This window comes from Acipenser ruthenus, chromosome 3 (assembly GCF_902713425.1).
Source record: "Acipenser ruthenus chromosome 3, fAciRut3.2 maternal haplotype, whole genome shotgun sequence".
Lineage (NCBI taxonomy): Eukaryota > Metazoa > Chordata > Actinopteri > Acipenseriformes > Acipenseridae > Acipenser > Acipenser ruthenus.
Genome location: NC_081191.1, coordinates 47,631,528 through 47,654,579, shown reverse-complemented (window position 1 = coordinate 47,654,579; position 23,052 = coordinate 47,631,528). Strand labels below are relative to the sequence as shown.

Sequence of the window (23,052 nt, the reverse complement as noted above, 5' to 3'; positions counted from 1 at the left end):
GTGATCAGGAGATGATTTATCGGTATGTAATACTATCAAGAGGTATGTGAAAAAAACAGCGAACGAGGGGTGGGGTGGGGCTGGAGATGCAGTACTGAGTGCCCTGTTGATATGCAGTGCCTTTTAAACCTGTTTTACTGTGAAAAAAAAATACTTTTAAAACAGCGCGTCTAAAATAAACTATGCGTGTGAACATAAATTGGACCCGACGCGCCTGACACGCGCTGAATAAATGGATCACTAAGGGTTAATGGTAGTTGAATGTCTACTGTCATAGAAACGTGTATAAGGCTGTGTGACAGAAATACAATGAGTTCTGGTGATAAATCTTCCTCCCGACCTGTGAGGGCGCTAAAGAACGGGAGGAGAAGTATCTGGAAGGGCTGGCCTGACAGTTCGTTTCCGGGACCGGGAAGTGGGTCAGCCTGGAAGGAAGCGAGACTCTGTTGTAAGACCGTATTGATTTGACAGGTAAACGAGGGGCAGCTGCAAGTAATAAGGCAGCTGCAACCGTTTACCTAGATATCATGCGGGATTACATATAGGGGCCAGGGTAACGCTGTTCTTTTCCTTCGTTTGGGTTAACGTGAGGAGAGAAGGACTGAGAGAGGAGCTCTCAGAAATATAAGAGAGAAATAAGTGTTACGTGTTGTGTGTTATTTCTGTCTGTCTGTAATTGTCTGTCTTTTTCGCACCACTAGACAGTTAAAGCACACCTCCGGAGCTGTCGCCACGAAAGCACTATCCGGAGCACCACTGCACAGAGCACCGGCACGTTTGAATTCACCCAGGACTGGTGACCGTGTTTTTTCTGTTCAGGACTGTGTGGTATTATTCACGCTCCCCACGCTTTACACATTGTTGTGTACTGCCGGGGATTTATTATTTGACGGTCGCCAGACCTGGAAACAGCACAATAAACACTTATTCACAAAATTACCGTTGTCTGCCTGTCACTCCTGCATCGCATCACCGCTACACCTGTTCCCCTTACCAGCCACTTTGCCACACGTGGTGTCAGATCCGGGATCATGGATCGCAACGCACTGGCGGAGCTGCTGCAGGCGCTGGAGAGCAGACGCGATGCAGAGGAGAGGAGGAGGGAGGAGCGCTACACGGCGCTCATTGAACGGATAGGGCTGGCCGTTGCCGCAGCGACGACCCCTACCACAACACCGCTGATGTCGCCCCCGAAGGCACGGGCAATGAAGATGTCGGCGGAGGATGACCCAGAGGCTTACCTGGTTGCTTTTGAGCGGCTGGCTACCACTGCGTCATGGCCGAAGGAGTTCTGGGCAAGCCAGCTGGGATCCTGCCTGATTGGGGAGGCTCAGGCAGCCTACCAGGCCATGATGGACGCCGAAGCCACCCAGTATGACCTGGTAAAGCAAACCATTCTGCGCCGTCTGAACATCACGGGGGAAACACACCGTGTACAGCTCTGGGACAACAAGAGGTCCCCAGATACACGCCCCAGGGTTGTTGCACAGAAGCTGTATGATCACATGGTGCCATGTGGTCAGCGTCGATACACAGGCGTGGATACGGCGCCACAACCCCGACACCCTGGAAGAGGCAGTGAAACTCGCTGAGGACTTTGAGGACTCCCTGGTTTCCGCCCAGGCCGGCCTACTCACTGCTCCAGTACAACGAAGCATCCAAGTACCACCTCCTCTCTCCGCTCCACCATCACCGGAACCGGGTCTGAGACCTCCTAGACCACCGACCCCAATGGGCAACCTTGCCTCCCCTCCATGGAGGCCAAGGTTGACCCCGAGCTGGGGTAGAGTTACTGCCCCTGCCCCGTTGCCATATCAGCAACAGGACAAATATTTAACCTCTCCTCCCTCCTTCCATCCTATAGATGCCACCAGCCGGGACATAGTGGGTTCTTTGCTACCTTTTATTCTGGGTATAGGCATATATTAGTGGTGGTAGATTATGCAACACAATACCCGGAAGCAGTTCCACTGAGGTACACTAGTGCAGCTGCAGATTATGGCTTGAATAGAGATCGCCAAGGAAATCCTGACTGATCATGGAACTAACTTTGTCTAACACGTTACAGCAAGTTTATAAAACACTAAAAATACGTCCCATCAGGACATGTTTATCATCCGCAGACAGATGGTTTGGTGGAATGTTTCAATCTGACCCTGAAGCAGATGCTGAGACGATTTGTGAACCAAGAGCAAAAACATTGGGCATCGCTTCTTCCCTACCTCCTTTTTCAGCGAGAGAGGTGCCGCAGAGTTCAACAGGGTTCTCCCCCTTCGAGCTCTTGTACGGTCGACAGCCTCGCAGCATCCCTCGATCTGCTCAGAGAGGGGTGGGTGGAGCAAAAAGGCTTGACCAAAAACGTAGTGCAGCATGTGCTCCTACTCAGAGATTGCCTAGATTTGGTCAGTCGTTTGGCCCAGGACAATCTCAAATTGGCTCATCATCGGCAACAGCAGCATTACAACAAAAATGCACAAATTCAAACCTCTTCGACCAGGAGACAAAGTAATGCTGCTCCTTCCCTCCTCAGAATCAAAACTATGTGCTAAATGGCAGGGGCCATATGAAGTGATTCAGGCTATAGGAAAGGTGAATTATGAAATTAGACAGCCAGATCGCCATAATTAAAGAGATTTATCATATACATTTATTAAAGCCCTGGCAGGCAAGGAAGGCCTTATTTATAGCCCCAGGCGTAGTAGAGGATGATTTAGGCCCTGGTCTATAGTCCTGAGTGACGCATCCAGTAAAAGCACTCGCTAGAGTGCAGGATGCGCTCTATAGCCTGGACGTCGCCGGTTCGAGTCCAGGCTATTCCACAGCCGACCGTGGACGGGAGCTCCAGGGGGCGGTGCTCAATTGGCCGAGCGTCGTCCGGGGGGAGGGAGGGTTAGGTCGGCCAGGGTGTTCGACTCACCGCGTACCAGCGACCCCTGAAGTCTGGCCGGGCGCTTGCGGGCTTACCTGTAAGCTGCCCAGAGCTGCGTTGTCCTCCAACGCTGTAGCTCTGGGTGGCTGCATGGTGAGTCTGCAGTGTGAAAAAAAGCAGTCGGCTGACAGCACACGCTTCAGAGGCCAGCGTGTGCTAGTCTTCGCCGCTCCCGAGTCAACGCGGGGGTGGTAGCGGTGAGCTGAGCTTAGCTAAACAAAAATTATATGACACTATTAAATTGGGGAGAAAACAACAACAAAAAATAAATGATACTAATCAGCTATTATAATTAACAATATAAAATGATAATTTTTTAAAAATCAATAAATCAATTGAATGGATTACATATATAGAGTAAGACAATGCCAGTATATAGGAATGATGAAAATTGATAAAAAAAAGATTTGCTGCTTTAGTCATCCAATAGACTGTCAGCCTGGAATTTCCCCAACCATGCAAACTGTAATACATATAAAGTACAAGGATGGCATAAAGTTGCTTTGGGTATCCACACGCAGTGGATTTTCTAGCCAACAGGCTTATGTTCAAGTCTGTATCACATGGCTAATTGGTTATGACGTATCACTGATTGATCAATGTTGAATGAATGAGTTTAGGACATGGCTTTGTCACAGTCCACCCTGCTGACCTGACATCATCAGATCAGTTCCTCTTTTCAGAGGGCAGTGGCTTTTTCTTCTCACCTTAACAGGCAGGACCAGCAGCCAAAATCTACTTCAGAATAGGGATGCATCGAATCCAAGTTTTTGGGATTCGGCCAAATACCGAATCCATCTCAAAAGATTTGTCCGAATACCAAATCCTACAAAAATTGTCAAGGAAACTGTTGAATGAAAAGCAGACTGGCAGCTACTAACAAGGGATGTGCACAATCTATAGTTTTGAGCCTTTCTGTTCAAAGTATTTTTATTACCGAATAGAAATACATCCCTGAATAAGATTTTAGTTTGAAACTTACACAATTTACTGCTAGCCCCCTCCCCCCCACAACAGAAATGTCAAAATACAGAACCGTTTACCTTTACAAGAAAGGAGAGCTGCATCTTTGCCATAACCCATTATTTTCTTTAATGACGTGTCAACTTATCTGAGAGCTTTGAGGAAAAAAATTACTGTGACTGACTTGAATCTCCTTGCGAAATAAAACCCACGTTGATTTAAATTTACCTTGTGTGTAACACCTATCAAATAGGCTACAAAATAGTTTAAAGGTTATTTTAATAAAACACAGCAGTTCCCAAATGGTTCAAATGTTCCCATCTGTTATGTATGTTCATACAAGTATTTGTGTTTACTGTTTAACCAGTTAGTTTTAGACACTTACATTAAAAAACAAACAAAACAAAAAAACAGAGCTTTAAGGGATGTGTTTTTCCTGTTAGGTGTCATGATCATTGCAGTTGATGTTTTTTCCCCTGCCATTACCTGTTATAAGTAGCATTGAACTCGACTCCTGTGTCTCGGAAGATGTGTTGAAGATGCTGCAGAACCCCTCGATGAAATGCAGTCCATACATTATTCAAACTATAGATTGAAACTAGCCAGGCAATGGCCCCTAGTGCCATTTCAGCACATCATAACAACAACACAGGCACTGTGCTCTCTTCTCTAACAGAAGGCTTTGAATAAACTTTAAGTTATTATTTAGGCTACTGGAAATACCCACAAAGTAACATCATCCACCACTGATAATTTTAAGATACAACACAGAACCCCTCAACAAAAAAAAAAAAAAGAAAAAATAGAGGAACTCTGAATTTACATTTTCAACTAGGAATGAAGCCTGAAGGCTACCAGACCACACATGGAATTCTGAGCAAACTAAATTACTCATGGAATATTGAGAAACACTTCTGTATTCATTAGCAAAACAAACAAACACTTTAAATGTCAATGTATATAATACAGCCATTTTCTAATAGCAATAGAACCCTCACAAGAGGGGTTTGCCATCTGGTAAGGCCTTTCTTGTTATGTTAAATTTAACGGCACAAGGCAGGCCTTACCAGACAGTAAAGCCCTCTTCGGGTTCCATTGCTTAATTAGAACACATACTATTATGTGTTCTGATTTGTCCAAATTAATACATGCAGGTAGTATTCAAATTAGAACATGTACAAAATGTTTGAAATGTGTACTAAATAATGTGTTTGACCCGGATGGCCTTCCATATGGATCTATCTGTTGACACATATTCTACACTGATATTATTATACACTATCTTCTCATGTTAGGAATCGTGTAAGGGCAGAAAAGCTGTGTCAGTGATTTTAGTAAGTGCATTTTATTTGGATACAAATGCCGGAAATTTTCATGGTTTGTTTTTGTCTTCTACCGATTTCACATCGAAGATTTGATAAATAATTTGTACTGTTTTCTTTTTGCAGTAGATTTGGGTATGAGAGTGGGCTTCTGATGCCAGTGTATATGAAAAAAAGGAATGTGAATGCAATGTATAATTATTAAATACACAATTTAAATTTCAGGTTTTACAAACAAGACTTTTACTGACTTCTAAACTAACAATCTGTTTGTTTGAAGTCTAACAGATTTCAGAGACATTCTTTGAAGAATGACACCTCCTGGAAGGCTTGACTTAATTAGATAACAATTTAAGTGAGGACCAGTTTTACAACATGTGCCGATGAAAAACATCCCCATAACATGATGCTGCCACCACCATGCTTCACAGTAGGGATAGTGTTCTTTGGGTGATGCGCTGTGTTGGGTTTGTGCCAAACATAACGCTTTGCATTTAGGCCAAAAAGTTCAATTTTACTTTAGTCAGACCACAAAACTTTTTTGCCACATGGCTACAGAATCTCCTGAGTGTTTTTTTGCATACTTCAAAACAGGATTCAAGGTGGGCTTTCTTTAGTAATGGCTTCCTTCTTGCCACCCTACCATACAGGCCAGATTTGTGGAGTGCTTGGGATATTGTTGTCACATGCACACTTTGACCAGTCTTGGCCATAAAAGCCTGTAGCTCTTGCAAAGTTGCCATTGGCCTCTTGGTAGCCTCTCTGATCAGTCTCCTTGCTCGGTCATCCAGTGTTTGGTGGTGCCATACACCTTCCACTTGTTAATAATCGTCTTGACCGTGCTCCAAGGGATATTCAAGACCTTTGATATTCTTTTATACCCATCCTCTGACCTGTGCCTTACAACAACGTTGTCCCAGAGTTCTTTTGAAAGTGCCTTGGTGCTCATGGTTGAGTCTTTGCTTTGAAATGCACTACCCAGCAGAGGGAACCTAAAGGAACTGCTGAATTTATCCTGAAATCATGTGAATCACTACAATTTAACACAGGTGGAGGCCACTTGACTTGGTGTGTGATTTTGAAGGCGATTGGTTACACCTGAGCTAATTTAGGATTGCTATTACAAGGGGGGTGGACACTTATCCAACCAAGCTATTTCAGTTTTTATTTTTAATTAATTTTCTACAAACTTCTAGAATATTTTTTTCACTTGGAAGTTGTGGGGTAGGATGTGTATATAAATGAAAAAAACAACAACCCTATTTTAATGCATTTTAATTCCAGGCTATAAGGCAACAAAAGGTGAAGGTAAAAACATGTAAAAGGCGGTTCTAGTGTTAATGAAATGTAGCTTTTAGATGTTCCACAAACACACACACAAATATAAATTCTAAGTAGTAAAACTTGTAGAAATTATATTTTACATAATTGTGTGTGTGTGTGTGTGTGTGTGTGTTGGAAAGGTAACCAGACAAACAAGTAGATAATGCGCAGCCTAATTCAGAATGTGCATGGCAAAAAGGGAATTCATTTCTCTTGTTAAATGTTTTTATCTTCATGGCAATGCATGAAGCTCTCCTCACGATATTAAGTCAAGATTCCTTTTCCTACTTAGTGAGCAGACACAGACATTTAAATATCCTCTCCCCTAAACGTTGTAACGTCTCGCTCTTAGCACAAAACTAATCCCAACGGCGGGATTACCTCCCTGTATCAAATATACCCAAATTATTAACAAGGGGAAGGGCGAAGCGACAGTGCATCAAGGACGCGAGATCCCCCAATAAACACACTATAGAAACACGGGATAACCTTAAACATTTACTGGCTAAAATAATTGAAACTGTTCAACAAAACAAGATGGAAAAGAAGCTCCGAGCAAAAAAACAAAACATAAACAAGCCAGCAAAATATCCATTGCGAGAACAAAGTAACAAAACAAAAAAACAAAACAGTCCCGCAACAAAAATAAAAAAAAACAACGATCTCACCAAACTCCTGGGTACCCGCTTGCTTGAAGATCCTCTCGGAAGACGATGACCAGTAATCCACAAAAACTATGAACATGCACTTGAAAAACCAACACAGTCAGCAACGTGGTGCATTACAAGCCGGATCCAGGCTTTAGCGATCGTGGGCAGCAAAGGTGAACAACACCGGCTAAACAGCCTGAAACTGGAACAAAGTACTTGCTGATAAAAAACAAATCAACTTCCAACAAGAACGACAGTCGAAGGTAAACAGAATCGCTCTACCATGGCAAACCACCCCGGGAAAAAGAACGCCGCGGACTTTTCAAAAACAAGGAATAGAGTCCCTAAACAGGAACTAAGGAGACGACAGGATCTCAAAAGGCAGATAAGCAGCCCCCCCCTATGGCGTAACAAAGGTACTATTTATACTTGTCTAAAACAATCTTTCCATTAACAACGCTGCCGCTTCCAGCGAATAAGAACCTCGAAATGTATTTGGAACCTGGCCAGGCTTCCGTGCTGCCCAATTAAGGCGCAACACATGGTACGTTTATTGTACCATGTAGAACCAAACATTCAATTTAAGTGGCAGTGCCACATAGTCCCCCCCCCCCAGCGGAGTAACTAGGGTAATACCCCCAAAATATGGCTTTAGATTTACCACATTTACTGTTTCGATCTTCTCAGGACGATCCACCCACTTCAATCTGTAATTAACTGGTCCCAGTTTTTTTATTACTGAGGCTGGTCCATGCCATTTTGGGGCTAATTTAGCTGGAAAAAAAACCAGCTGCATTAGAAATTGGGTGACTCCTCACCCACACTAAGTCTCCTTCGCTAAATATCACACACCTTCTCCGGGCATTATAACTTTTAGCCTGACGCCCTTGAGCTTCCTTCACACGCTCTCTAACCAGCTTGGCAATACCAGCCTGTCTCTCAAGTACAGAGTAACTGGACTCCCCAGGTGAAGGAGATTTGGACACTAAACGATCAAGAGGACCTTTAAGAACCCTTCCTAACATTAGCTCAGCGGGAGTAAAGCCAGTTGTCTCCTGTTTTGCTGAATTTATGGCAAATCTAAATTCGGGCAACCATTGATCCCACAACTGCTGATTTTGACCCACAAAGGAAGCTATCATCGGCTTCAGAGTTCTGTTGACTCTCTCCGTAAGATTAGACTGAGGGTGATAACTTGTAGTAAGTTTTCGTGTAACACCCCACTTTTTGCAAACCTCAATCAGAACACCACTGGTAAATTGAGCCCCTCTGTCAGACACCAGGTACTTTGGTGTCCCCCAGCGCGTAAAAATCTCCCGAGTTAAAAGCTGCACGATGCGATGAGTCTTTCCATCACGCAGTGGGAATACCTCCACCCACTTGGTGTAATAATCCACAATCACCACCAAGCAAGTATTACCTTTCTTACTGCGTGGGAAAGGACCCATCAAGTCAATTCCTAGCATGTAACCTGGCTCTTCCACGGTCGTGGACTGTAAAAACCCTGCAGGTTTCTGATTTGATGGCTTGTATATTTGACAAGCTATACACTCCTTAACATGCTTTGTAACATCTCGCCTAATTGTAGGCCACCATGCTACCTCCAACACACGAAGCAGAGTCTTCATTCTACCCAGATGCCCACTCAATGGGTTGTCATGATAGTATTGTAAAAATATGGTAATTAATGACTCGGGAACAACCACTTGGTAGCGCTGACCCTCACCTCTGGGTAGAGACATTCTCCTATACAACACCCCCTGTTCAACCACAAACCCTATACGGTCAGACCGCTGACTGTCCATCTTCTTCTTCAATTCTTGAAGGTTAAGATCTTGAGCCTGAGCCTCTGCGATCTCACTCATTTCAGAGGGCATATCAAGAACGGCAACATGCTTTTTTTCCTCTGAAAAAACGGCAAGTCCTGCCTTTTCTATCTGAGGAGATCGAGACAAGGCATCTGGTACTACATTTAAACTTCCCTTTCGATATACAACTCGAAAAGTATACGATTGGAGACGCAAAGCCCAACGAGTTAGGCGGGACGTCACTTTAGGAGAATTAAAAACCCAAGTTAAAGCAGCATGATCTGTCACAACCTCAAATTCCACCCCTTCCAGGTAATGCTTCCATTTCTCAATGGCCCAGATAACCGCCAAGCATTCCTTCTCGGATGTGGAATAGTTAGATTCAGGTTTTGTTAAAACACGAGATGCATAAGCAACAACCCACTCGTTTTCTGAGCACCCCTGAGCCAGAACAGCTCCTAATCCCACATCACTGGCATCAGTATACACCCGGAACGGTTTCATTAAATCAGGGTGGGACAACACAGGAGCTCTCTGCAAGGCTTCCTTTAATTGTTCAAAACTATCTTGCTCAGCTTTCGACCACACCCAGCTCACCCCCTTCTTTTTCAGCCGATTCAGTGGAGCAGCTTTATCAGCAAATCGCGGAATAAACTTGTGATACCACCCAACCAACCCCAGGAACCTTTGCAGCCCCCTGAGATTGGTCGGTGCTGGGTACTCCTTTATTGCCCCAACTTTATCTGTATCTACAGACACCCCATTTCCTGATACTATATGACCCAGGAACTTAAGTGAAGGTTGAAAGAAATGACACTTGGCTAAATTGAGGGTGAGATTGGCTTGATCCAGGGCTTGAAATACAGATGCCAGATCTCTCACATGCTGCTCTTTAGTGGGAGAGTACACAATGATATCATCTATGTATACAAAGCAACTGTTACCCTTCAGGTTTACCAGCACTTGTTCCATCAGACGTTGGAACGACGCTGCAGCATTCTTCAAACCGAAAGGCATCACCTTAAACTGATACAGACCGAAAGGAGTAATAAAAGCTGTTTTTGGTTTGCTTTGATCATTCATAGCCACCTGCCAGTAACCAGAACGCAAATCTAAGGAACTAAAAACTGCGGCTCCCTCTAATGATTCCAAAATGTCATGAACTCTGGGCATGGGATATGCATCAAGGTCAGTTTTCTTATTTACCCCTCGGTAATCAACACAGAACCTAAATGTCCCATCCTTTTTTTCGGTCAAAACCACAGGTGCGGCCCAGGCTGAAGCAGACGGTTCTACAATGCCATCCTGTAGCATTTGATCAAGATGTTGCTTTATAATGGTTTTTTTGTGTTCCGATACTCGATAAGCTCGGACACGCACTGGAATCTCATCGGTAGTAAGTATCACATGGTGGATTAAGTCTGTCTTTCCCAAACGGGAAGTACAAACTGACGGCCACTGCAGCATCAGTGGTTCCAACAACCTTTGCCCTTCAATCGTAACATTCAATTCTAATATCGGTCTCTCTCTTAATCCCAGATCTAGCTCTTTCCTCACCACCTCACCGCCACAAAAAGCTGTGCCATTAGCTGCCACTCTGCCCCCCACACATTCTCACGAGAAAATGGAAAAAATGAATATCCCTCAGGCTTCTTTACTCCATACACCTGCTTCCCCAAGTCAAGCAATGTAGATGTTTTGACTAGGAAATCAAGTCCTAAAACTAAAGGCTGAGCTAAATGAGCATCATCCATTATGTAGGTGTCTACAGACCAAAACTCTCCATGAAGATTATAAGTCAGACGAAATTTGCCCAGTGCAGTATATGCCTGACCATTGGCCAACACAAAAGACTTCTCTGTACTTGGAGATAAACGATCCTTTGATTGACAAAGCTGTAACCAAAGATTATTCCTCATTAAAGTGTACGTACATCCAGTGTCAATCAATGCTAAACCTTCCCACCCCTGCACAGATAGCTTCAAAGCCAACAATGAAAGATGGCCATTACCAGTGGGTGCTAATTGAGGAGTGCTTGCATTGTTTATGACAGACATATCAGCTGCTATTCTAACTGATCCTTTCAACGGCTTCTTTGCCCCTCTCTCAGTTTTTGCATTTACTTTCCCCCAATACTCTTTCTGAGAGGACCAATCCCTTTCTACCATGGCCCCAACTCTCACCAAATCTGCCACCGACGACACCGACCCCCCTAATAAAACTTGCTAGCTTAGGGTTTGCATTGCCCAAAATTCTATCTACTATTTCCGCCTCTGTCATACCCGGACGCCACTTAAGACAAAGTGCTCGGTAATCGTATGCAAAATCTTACACTTTCAGCTGGATCTTGAACCCGATCACGCAACCTTTTCTCCACCTCAGTTAAATAATCTGTGGGAAGAAAAGCCTCAATAAAAGCAGTTTTGAAAAGTGCCCATGTCTGAATTTTATGGCGTTCTGCAATCCACCAACTCTTTGCAGAACCCTTTAACACTGTTGACAGTGTAGCTAAGATTTCTGATTCCGTCATGGTTACTACCGACAAGAAATCCTGGCAGGCATCTATAAAACTCAATACATCAGTGGAACCTTCACCCTCTCCAAAAACTGGAAAACTTAGTTTAATAGGAGGTTTATAATTATATGCATGGGTTCTAACACTTTCAGTCACCATAGGTCTCAGTGACAAAGCTTCCAAAGAGCTATTAGACACATCAGCCATATCAGGCTGGTAAGGCTGATAAGAGCGTGGAATAAAAGATACTTTCGGAGTGCTTGTTCTGCTCCGCATATCCCTTAAATTCTGCCTGCCATTTCGCCTCCCTTCGCTCAAAACACCTGACCACTGAACTCTCCAACTGATCTAGCATTTTAGCCACAGAACTCTCAATACTTTCAAATTTGTTATCAATAAATGTTCTTAACAGTTCCTCTCGATTGATACTGCTCTGAGATGCCATGGACATTTCATGTTCCAGTTTGTCTATACGTGCAGTAATTTGCTCCATCTTACTGAAAACAAAACCAAAATCGGGAACATTACTATCATCAGCTATTCCCTGAGCAGCTGTGGGGGATTCACCGATATATAACTCTTCCAACTTTGAAGTTAACTCAGCTAGCGGCTGTCTACGTGTGACACCTGGACCAGCAGTAAAATTTGCAAAATTCAAACTATCCTGTATATATTCGTGATCTTCACCTTCTGCCATCTTGAAAATCCATGAACTCAGTCTAAACAAAATGTCTAACGCTCCCCGTACGGGCCACCAATCTGTAACGTCTCGCTCTTAGCACAAAACTAATCCCAACGGCGGGATTACCTCCCTGTATCAAATATACCCAAATTATTAACAAGGGGAAGGGCGAAGCGACAGTGCATCAAGGACGCGAGATCCCCCAATAAATACACTATAGAAACACGGGATAACCTTAAACATTTATTGGCTAAAATAATTGAAACTGTTCAACAAAACAAGATGGAAAACAAGCCAGCAAAATATCCATTGCGAGAACAAAGTAACAAAACAAAACAACAAAACAGTCCCGCAACAAAAATAAAAAAAACAACGATCTCACCAAACTCCTGGGTACCCGCTTGCTTGAAGATCCTCTCGGAAGACGATGACCAGTAATCCACAAAAACTATGAACATGCACTTGAAAAACCAACACAGTCAGCAACGTGGTGCATTACAAGCCGGCTCCAGGCTTTAGCGATCGTGGGCAGCAAAGGTGAACAACACCGGCTAAACAGCCTGAAACTGGAACAAAGCACTTGCTGATAAAAAAAAACAAATCAACTTCCAACAAGAACGACAGTCGAAGGTAAACAGAATCGCTCTACCATGGCAAACCACCCCGGGAAAAAGAACGCCGCGGACTTTTCAAAAACAAGGAATAGAGTCCCTAAACAGGAACTAAGGAGACGACAGGAACTCAAAAGGCAGATAAGCAGCCCCCCCCTATGGCGTAACAAAGGTACTATTTATACTTGTCTAAAACAATCTTTCCATTAACAACGCTGCCGCTTCCAGCGAATAAGAACCTCGAAATGTATTTGGAACCTAGCCAGGCTTCCGTGCTGCCCAATTAAGGCGCAACACATGGTACGTTTATTGTACCATGTAGAACCAAACATTCAATTTAAGTGGCAGTGCCACAACGTCTATGAATTGAGTAATCTGCATTGGTACGGTCGATTTCTTTTTCCTAAATCAGAACTGCATAGCAACGCATTTCCTGAAAAGTACAGCAAACAGGTTGTGAGGAAAACTGTCATGAATTGTGCATGTAAACACCACCAATATTTGAAAAATCTACACTGCTTGTAAATTTACTAAGTTTGAAAAATCTACACTGCTTGTAAATTGAGTATGCTTTAAGTAAAACATCAACGCAAGGATATTCGTTTCAGATAAAGCAAAGGAACCCTTGTTCATCGTTTTGTAATTCAACGCGCTGCAAGGGAACCCTCTTGCCAAACAACCTACTGCTTGCTTCACTTTCCTGCAACTATCCTATGAACCTGACGTCCTAAACATACATACAATACATGGGGTGGTAAACATATGATTCATGGATTTTTTATCGTGCCTAGCAAGTAATAATATTTGCAATGCATTAATGTTAAATGCTTAATTGAACATACCTAAATAGTAGAATATTTTATGCAATTATTGAACTTACTAAGATCACATTAACACATTTCATAATATTATATACTGTGCAAAATTAACTAGTTAGATAACATTTAATATACCAGAGGTTATATGATTTTAAATAGCTATGAATAGAAATTGTTGTGGATTTATTTGAAGACTACTGATGCTATTAGTTTAAAGTGCTCTATTTTTTTATGCCAAGGAGTGTTGAAATATTATGGTCTTACTGTGTATCAAATAAGTGGATTTAAATGAAAACTTTGACACTGTGAAGATAATTTTGAACCCTTAATTTTTGCAAACATTGATATTTTTTTTAATTTCTCAATAAATAAAAAATGTTTTCTGTTTTTAATTGAGTCTGTCCATTTTTTCTGTTCATGCACTTTTGTCAAGTAGTAAATAAACCCTGAAATTATAAGTAGTTACAGTAGTCTCTGGCTAAGCAAGCAAAGTGTTCTAAGACAGAGTTGACCACCAGACACAATATGAATCAATCAATCAATAAATAAATATTTATCATCATGCTAATTAACAGAATACGTAAGAGAAAAGCAATAGGCAAGTGTATGTTAATAAACTAATTCACAGGGCGGGAGTCAGGGCTGCAAAAGGGAGTGTTTTGGCAATTTAGGATTGGAGGCTCGTCCTCTAGACAAGGGAGAAAGAAAAGTACAGGCCCCGGACTCCAACTGCGAGAGCCTTCCCTATGGAGTCGAGGCCTCCGGGCCCCTGTAAACACAGTATCCTCTGACTTCTCGGGAACTCATTATAGGCGTTGCTTCATGACTGGGTCCCAGTTACCGACTGGGTTCAACCCTCAGAGGACGGAACGGCTCATCAAAGCCTTGATGTAAGGAAAAAAAAGAATCTGAAAACACATGAATAATTGTTAGTTATGGGATTTGAGCACTAAGAGTATAAGAGCCATGTCCTGGGAGGATAAAAGTAAGACAGAGCCTTTTTCCTGAGGCAAGATATAGTGCTGCGAAAGAATAGTGTGGCCGGTGGTCCCCTCTGACCACACAAAGAACCTGTGGAGTTACTGGAACTCTAGGTCGGGGACAGACTAATGTTAATAAACTAACAGCCTAATTTACGAAAGGGTGCTAAACTTTATGGTGCACGATAATTGCAATTACTGTGCACATTAATGATTTCTGTATTTACTATTGCAATTTTGTTCATTATCGTGCGAAATAGTGGGCATATTATGGTAATCAGAATCAATATGTGATTTGTATGGCAATACATGATAATGTATTTAAATGAGTTACCTGCTCGGAATAGTGAGATCCATTCACACAGTACTTAATAAAGGGTGATAATTGTATTGTGCACATTAAAGTGAGCGATAATTAGTTTGTTTGGACACCAGGCTTTAACCACTGATAGGCGCGCTATTTAAACTTATTTTAATAGTGGATACAGATAATTGGGCATACAAAATTGGGGAGAAAAACTGGCGTAAAAAATGTATTAAAAAAAATGTAATTGATAGGAGTAGCTGCTTTACGATCACAGTTTTAAAATATTGCACAGTTAACAACCTAAATCTTTTACATGTAGACAAATACTGCTTCTGGCTGCCAGAGTAATGAACGGCAATAAACTTTTGTATTTCAAACTTCAGTACATTTGCCAGTATATTATATATGTGGCATTTTGCATTTACTATAAAGCAATCTGTTAATATTACAGTTGCATTTTCCTGCAAATTCACAGATTAACAGTGTAACCTGCATACAAAAATAAATTACAAAATATACGTTTGCATTTGTGTTTTGACTCGTTTTTGTCTGCTGTTTTGAGACAGATTTCGATTGTGTTTATATAACACTGCTAACGATAGGTTGCGGATGCAACCCCCAGTTCCCTGTAAGAGAAAATAACCATCAAGTATGGGATATTGCCGTCAGGCAGTAGGGATTGGCTGAGCTTTATAGCAAAGCTGCCGATAGGCATCTGCGCGAGCTGCCATGTAAGCCCGCCCCCCCTGGGAGCTTACTATACACAGTGCACGACTCTCTTCCTCTTTTGCTCTTCAGGCCGTGAAGGCTTCCGGAGCGACGTCGCGGCTTGATGGTTATTTTCTCTTTCAGGGAACAGGGGTTGCATCCGCAACGTATCGTTCCCTTTCAAGTCGAAAATAACCATCAAGTATGGGAACAGTGTACCCAAGCCGTCGCGAGGGAGGATTCTCAGCAGTAGGACAGACTTAGGTCATAACGCAATTGCGTAGGCAACACATCTACGCGTATGCGGAACCACGCCTCAGCATCTATGCTCGCAATGACACCTGTCCTAAGGTGGAATAATTAACACCATATCGTGACAATACTCAATATGACCGCCAACTAGGGCGTCATAGAGTGTAACACGGATGCTCCAAACGATTGAGCAGATTGCTTGTTCAGGCATGCAGGATCCTTGGTCAGCCCAGATAGCATTGGCGTCTTCACCAACGCAGCGAACGCAGCGTCCACCGGTGGGAATGACGCCAACCCAGTTTTGCTTGCCCCTTGCATAGCGAAGTCTTGCGAGAAGTGGCAGGGGCAGAGGCCAGGGTCCCCCAGGTGGACTGCACCTCCTTGATAAAAGTCCGGGAATGCCGGATGCATCCTGGACTGGTGGGGCTGGACTGAAAGCGACTCAAAAAGAGAACGCCGAGGTTGCTCGACAGGTGGCCAATCGATCCCCAGATGGTGAGTTGCTCGCTCCACTAGTGGCCAAAGGGGGTCGTTGGTGTCCAAAGCCTCCAACTCAGACTCCTGCTCTGAGTGGTGAGACACCAATTCCGCCTCCACGCTATCCTCTTCGAGAAGAGGTTCCCCTTCAGACGCATCCCTGGAGATGACATCAGCGTCCCAAACCTCCTGGGGGTGTTGCACAACCTGGGCGGGCAGGGGCTGCGCGGAACCGTTGGCTGGTTGGCAACTGGTCCGACTAAATCATCTGTGGCCCGAGGCACCCTATTAGCCAGAGTCATGAGCAGGGACTGTTGGCCCATCATGACCTCCATGAACTGGGACATCTTAGAGGTGAGCTCTAAGATGCTCGATCTGTCCCTATGGTACTTTTCGCGACGAGGGGAACGGGAGAGTCCCCTTCGGCGTGGTGACCTAGAGCGGGATCGTGATGTCCGGCGGGAGTGTCCCCTGTAAGGAGAGGGGTCTCGCTGTTGTATTGACGGGCTGTGGGGTTGTCGAGCGCGTCCGCTGCCGGGGGATCTCTGACCAGCTGTCAACTGGGAGGACGGACTCCTGGACACCTGCAGCCTACCGGGAGTCACCGCTAACGGGGCAGACACTGTGTGGCTGAAAATTGGCGCACAATGCACAGAACGACCTGTCCGCCAAGGCAGATGCAGCGTGCTGTGGTCCAAGGCACGCCACGCAGTCCTCGTGGGGGGTCGCTCGCCGGCAACTTGGCCTGGCATGTGAAAGCAACGGTGGAACCCAGACATGCTGAGACACCGAGGGCTGGAGCGTCGAGGTGCGTGTGCCTATAGGCACCAAACGTTGAGCGTAAAGCGTTGAACGTCAAGGCGCGTGCACCGAGGGTCGACGCAACAAGCACCAAAACGTTGAGGGAGTGTGCACCTAGCGCGAGCACCGAGCGCGGATCACCGAGCGCCAAAGTGCAGTGAGGGTCGAAGCGTCGAGCGCCGAGCACCGAAGGTGCGTGCGTCGAGCGCTGAAGCGTCGAGCACCGAGCGTCAAGCAACGAGCGTCGAGGCGTCGAGCGCCGAAGCGTCGCACACTGAGCGTCGACGCGTTGAGCGCCGAGCGTCGGAGGTGTGCGTGTTGAGCGACGACGCCTCGAGCATCGGAGGTGCGTGCGTCGAGCACTGACGCATCGAGCACTGAGCGTCGAGCACTGAGCGTCGAGCGCCGACGCGTCGAGCACCGAGTCCCAAGCACAGACGCGCTAACACCAAGCGCAGAAGCGCTGCACAAAGCACCGAAGCGCTGCACAAAGCGCAGAAGCGCTGACACCAAAAGCGCCGGAGCGTGAGTACTGAGCGTAGAACGCTAGCACAGACGCCTAGGCGTCAGCTGACCCGCAGAGCGGAGACGCTAAGTGCTGGTACAATGTCTGGGGTGCTGTGCAATACCTACCTGTTGGTGCTGGGGATTTGTTGTTTGTGGTCGTCTTCCTCTGTATAGTGAATGGGAAAATTGTATTTATTTTTTTTTTGGGGGGGGACGCTGCAGCTACACTATGTAGTGATTGTGTGACTGGGGCACAGTATAGCTACCACGCGGTTGGTAAAACACACCGCAGAGGTAATATATGAGAGACTGCAGTGCAGGTTTGTGGCAGTCTGGCTCGCAGTGGTGAGGTGGATGACGTAACGGACCAGGAAGTAACTGACACCAAAACAGTGGATGGGCGGGTGAAGCTGAATGCTATTTGCACTCAGCGTGGATTTATTAAGTAAATAAACAGAAACAAAAGATTTAACAAAACACCAAACAAAAGGGCACGAGGGCCAAACGAATAAACAAACAAACAAGTAAGTGTCGTGCTGGATAATCCAGCACGTTTTAGCAATTGTTTTTAACTGTCCTTTCTCTCCGCTCCCCGTACTCTCCTCTCTACACTCAACCCCGAGTGCAGAGAGCTGCAGGTTTATATACTCTGGCCGAGGGATTAACTAGTTGTTAATTATCTTATTATCCCTCGGCCAGAGTCTGCACGCATTTGGTAAGGATGCATGACTGTCAGCTAGTTAAATCAGTAGCTGATCAGCCATGCATCCTCACGGGGTTTTTAAATATATAATAAAAGACGCAGCGCTTTTACCCGCACCGCAAACAAAAATACAAATAATAATACATAGGGGCGGGACACTCCGCCACAAGGCTCCACACACCTTGTCTAGCCAAGGCAAGACAGGGGCTGCAAATGCGCGTGCGGCCAAGGCCAACGCAACGCGCGTCCTTCACAAATTATATACAATATAATACAATTTATTACAAAAAAAAGCAAAAACACAACAATTATAAATAATTATTAACAATTAACACAGGAAAGACGAAGACCACGAAAGTAAACAAAAACGCGATGCCAAAGCAAACCGTAAAGGAATATATATATGAGTATAATATAGAAATATACAATATATAAACCAGTTACAGAAAAATAATAATTACTCCGAAGAGTACAACTGAAATAAACTCGGAGAAGGGGCAAATACCAGCTTCTCAAGCCTAAGCTTAGTGATTACAGTCAGTTAAGCTCTATTACCTACCGCTACCGATGCTGAAGACACTGCGTATAGTAAGCTCCCAGGGGGGCGGGCTTACGTGGCAGCTCGCACAGAGGCCTATCGGCAGCTTTGCTATAAAGCTCAGCCAATCCCTTTTTCAATTTTTCAAAACCATTTTCAACGACTCGTTTCCAGCAGGTTTGTTTCATTTTTAAAAGATTGTTTCAATAGCGACTCGAGTTACAATGTACTTGTACATCCTCAGACAGCCTGGGATATATGAAGATTATGAGGCAGGTGTATATGCAACACTTTTGGCTATGTTAATATATTCATATAGTCACCATGTACTTGTGATATTTAAGTAGGCTATGCTTAAAATGGCTTTAGAATATACAAAAGAAACTGTAAATGTCCAATAAATGAATGTACACAGAGTGCGAGTCGAGGTCATAAATACAAACAATCAAACGGCAGCTAATGTCAGTGAGGTTTCCCCAAACACCTTTTGAAATGTAAATAGTGAACTTTTAATTGACTGAGCGAGTGCTCTGCTGTCTTTTGATTAATATTATAAAATGAATCAGAGGGAGATTAAGTTGAACAAACAAATTGTTATTTGAATGAAGAGTTAAACAAATGTTCCATTAACAATTACTTTCTCTGCTTTGACTGTCTCGCAGGACGCTCTGATTTGGGACAAGACCCTCGTCCTTCTCCTACGGAGTGCATTTTTGTCCTTAATGTTTCATTGATGTTAATGTTCTCACTGATTCAGCACCAAAAAGCCTTTCATAATTCCCCACCACTTCTGCTAATACATTTAGCTCCTGGTCTGTAAACTTTAGATTCCTCACTCTCTCCTCCTTGGTCACTGTCATTGTGACAAACTCAGAACCGTACTTACATTTTCTTTTCAGCACCCATATATACACACACACAGACACTATAGTACTGTGTGTAAACCTCATGCATAATTCCGCATGCTGAATTCCGCGCATTGCAAATGAATCACTTAACACGGTAATTCTGGTCATTTACCGCCATTAAGTGAATGAGGTCCTAAATGTTAAAACGGCTTACCATAGTACACGTGAATGGGTTCCTGAACCATGAAATTATGGATAACAAAAAATAGCCTATAAGCATCAATTACAATTTGGTGAACCATTTCAAAATGTTTAAATTTCAAAGTAAATGGCTGCACAACTCCTATACTTTTGAAAATCTTCATAGTGTATAGCAACATTTTGCGATCCTAAGGAATGTCACTGCCATTTATCAGCATCAGGCATATCCCTGTTTAAAATGTCTAATTTGGGAGCCGGAAATACCAAAACAATCAATATAATGCTGAAAAAGATATTTCAATATGTATAGCATAGGAGACTGCAAAGGTTAATAGTGGGTTGGTTGTAAACATAAAGGGTGCTCTGTAACACCCTCTGTTCAGGGAATTGGTTCTTGCAATAGCGCTTTACACCGACAACAAGGACCTTAATTAACCTGTGGGGTTTGTTTACAATAGTATTACAGAATTAAATCACATTGAGAATGACCCATCCACCCTTTGTTGTTATGGCGATAGACAAATACTGTAAATAAATACAGCTGAAAATGTACATGTTAAATATGGTTTTCGTATAACTTTGCTATAGAGTTCCATGTTTGTACAAATAACGCATGTGTTGATAATATTTAGAAAACGGTTCACTATCATCAGCCAATCTGCTTTCAGCTATAGCAGGCATTAATACACAGTAGATGCTTGCTGGAACACCACTGCATCACCTGTGAATCACATTTAAAATCAATCCATGAAAGTACTGGCTTTTTTCATTTTGACTTGCTGTGTTTTAAAGCATAGTTCACATCTATTGGAAAGTAAATACTAAACAAAAGACACAATTGATCCAAATGTATTTTATTATCCACTAAACAGCCAAATCAATACTTTGCATCAACTAAGCAACCAATCCTGTACCTGCAACTGCTGAGTCAGCCAATCACACCCTGTCAGCTCGACTGGCGCGCACACAGTATCTTTCAACAACAACAATCCGACAGACAGTTCAGTAATATTGATCCATTCAGATAGCTGGCACTGTTAAGATAAACTATAAATCAGCTCTGATAAGTAAAAACGTTATTTGTTCAATAAAGTTTTTTTAGTTTTTTATCTAATTGTGTGTGATTCTTTATCAACAGTTTTGGGACTATTTTCCTAAAACCTCTCAGTGGAAGGGTACCCAACAAATCATTAAAATGTAAAAGATAAATGAAGGTTTCAAAGTGTTTTTTTAAAAAGACAATAATGATGAAATTCGTTTTCCAATAGGGATAGTGCCCTGTCGATGCTCTACCATGCATTAGTTGATCTTGACTTTCGTTAGCACCCTCGTCTCCGACTCAGGACGCATAACTCCAGTCGTGGTCAACAAACACGGTAGAGTCTTCATCGACGGGCACTATCGCTTAATTAAAGTCTGAGTTAAGATTATGGTTTGGTGGCACAGTTATGGTGGGGATAGCTATTTTGTTGAGAATGGCAATTTTCAGTATCATTAGCAACATCAGTACAGTATACAGTAATAACAGCAACCAAACTTACCATGAGATTCATTATCCAAGACACTCTCCATACACTTCACCATTGCTTCCAAATCATAGTCCTGAAAATAGAGAAAAGAGAGCACTGATTAGGTCACAGTGCACCGCTGACAGCAGAGATAAACCAAATGACCCACTGATTCCAGCCATTTTCTGTGCATTCCCACATTTGTGTCAATTTCAAGTCATAGTACATTTCTATTGAGGTCTCATAATATCAACTACTGATGGTTGCATCGAGCTAACCTCCAGCTGTCAGCATTTAAGAAAAAAAATATTTATTGCAAGGTTAAATAATGTTACAGTGCTAGAATGGCTTATGAATGTTCTCAGAATCTTACAATGCAGTCCTTTATATACACTATTCAGTCCCATTAAGGCAAGAGGAAAGACATTTGTTGAAATTGCATTAATGTCCCTCATGTCTCTGGTCTTTTTCAGAGAAAGTTGAAGTCTTGCTAATTCTTGTACCGTTTTCTAAGGCACCTTGTCGATTTATTTATTAATTTTCATAAGCTGTCTGAGGATTACAGTCAATTACAGGCCTAAAATCAATACTAACACTACATGTAAACACTGCAATTTATAGAAGAATGCATTTGATACCTTATAGTTCTTAAAATAGGTTAATAACACTTTGTGGAAATTGTCATTTCATAAAGGACACTACTTAAATGACTAAATTCTGGCAGATTAAAAGGCAACTGAACAGGCAATCTTTAGATTTGACGTGTCCTTTATTAAATTACACAAGAATCACATTTTAAAGTGTGTGTTTCAGTGTGTTCACACTTTACGTGAGGAGAACCAATGCATTCCATTACTGTATCTCAATTTACTTTATATTACTCAGTTTGACCTACAGTGACACATTGTTTTAATAAACTTCTACTCGCATCTACTAAGTTTCATTTCTACTAAATTCAAGGCAAGACACAAAACTGAAAAAAAGATCCCAGCAATAAGGTTACAAACTCAATACCTTGATATTGCAATTGAGTTACCTTGTATTTATAGATATTTTTCAGTTATTATAACGCAGGCATTTCAAGCCTAGATGAAAAAAGTTTATAACATTAAAGATTCTAGCTGTCAAATATTAATGGAGAAGGTACAATACTGCAGTAAACCGGCTGTGCGGCTACTGATATGAGGACGTTTGGTTATCTTGAACTTCAGAAGTTAAGAATTTCATTAAGATGGTGACCCATTTCATCCTCACACCAGTTACAGTTCAACTTGGAGTTGGGGGGGGGGGGGTCCTTCACAAAGACACAAAGACAAATCTGCCCGATTCCAGCCTTGCTGAAGCACCCCCAGATGAGTCCAATTTTCAGCTTTGCCCAACACCTGGTCGTCTAATGGTTAGACGGAGACCTGGAGAGGCCTACAAGCCACAGTGTATCGCACCCACTGTGAAATGTGGTGGAGGATCGGTGATGATCTGGGGGTACTTCAGCAAGGCTGGAATCGGGCAGCTTTGGCATGAAGCAAGCCAAGTACAAGGTTGTCCTGGAAGAAAACTTGCTTCCTTCTGCTCTGACAATGTTCCCCAACTCTGAGGATTGG

At 43.2% G+C, this 23,052-nt stretch overlaps 1 protein-coding gene across 2 annotated transcripts in view; it reads right to left on the bottom strand.

Annotated features, from left to right (window-relative positions):
• The window catches only part of nek11 (NIMA-related kinase 11), a 222,504-nt gene that overhangs the window by 50,340 nt on the left and 149,112 nt on the right, over positions 1-23,052 (bottom strand). For both annotated transcript variants that reach the window (XM_034058454.3, XM_059013082.1), the window contains exon 14: positions 21,485-21,545. In XM_034058454.3, coding sequence (XP_033914345.3) covers positions 21,485-21,545 — 61 coding nt within the window. The remainder of the gene's footprint in view (positions 1-21,484; positions 21,546-23,052) is intronic.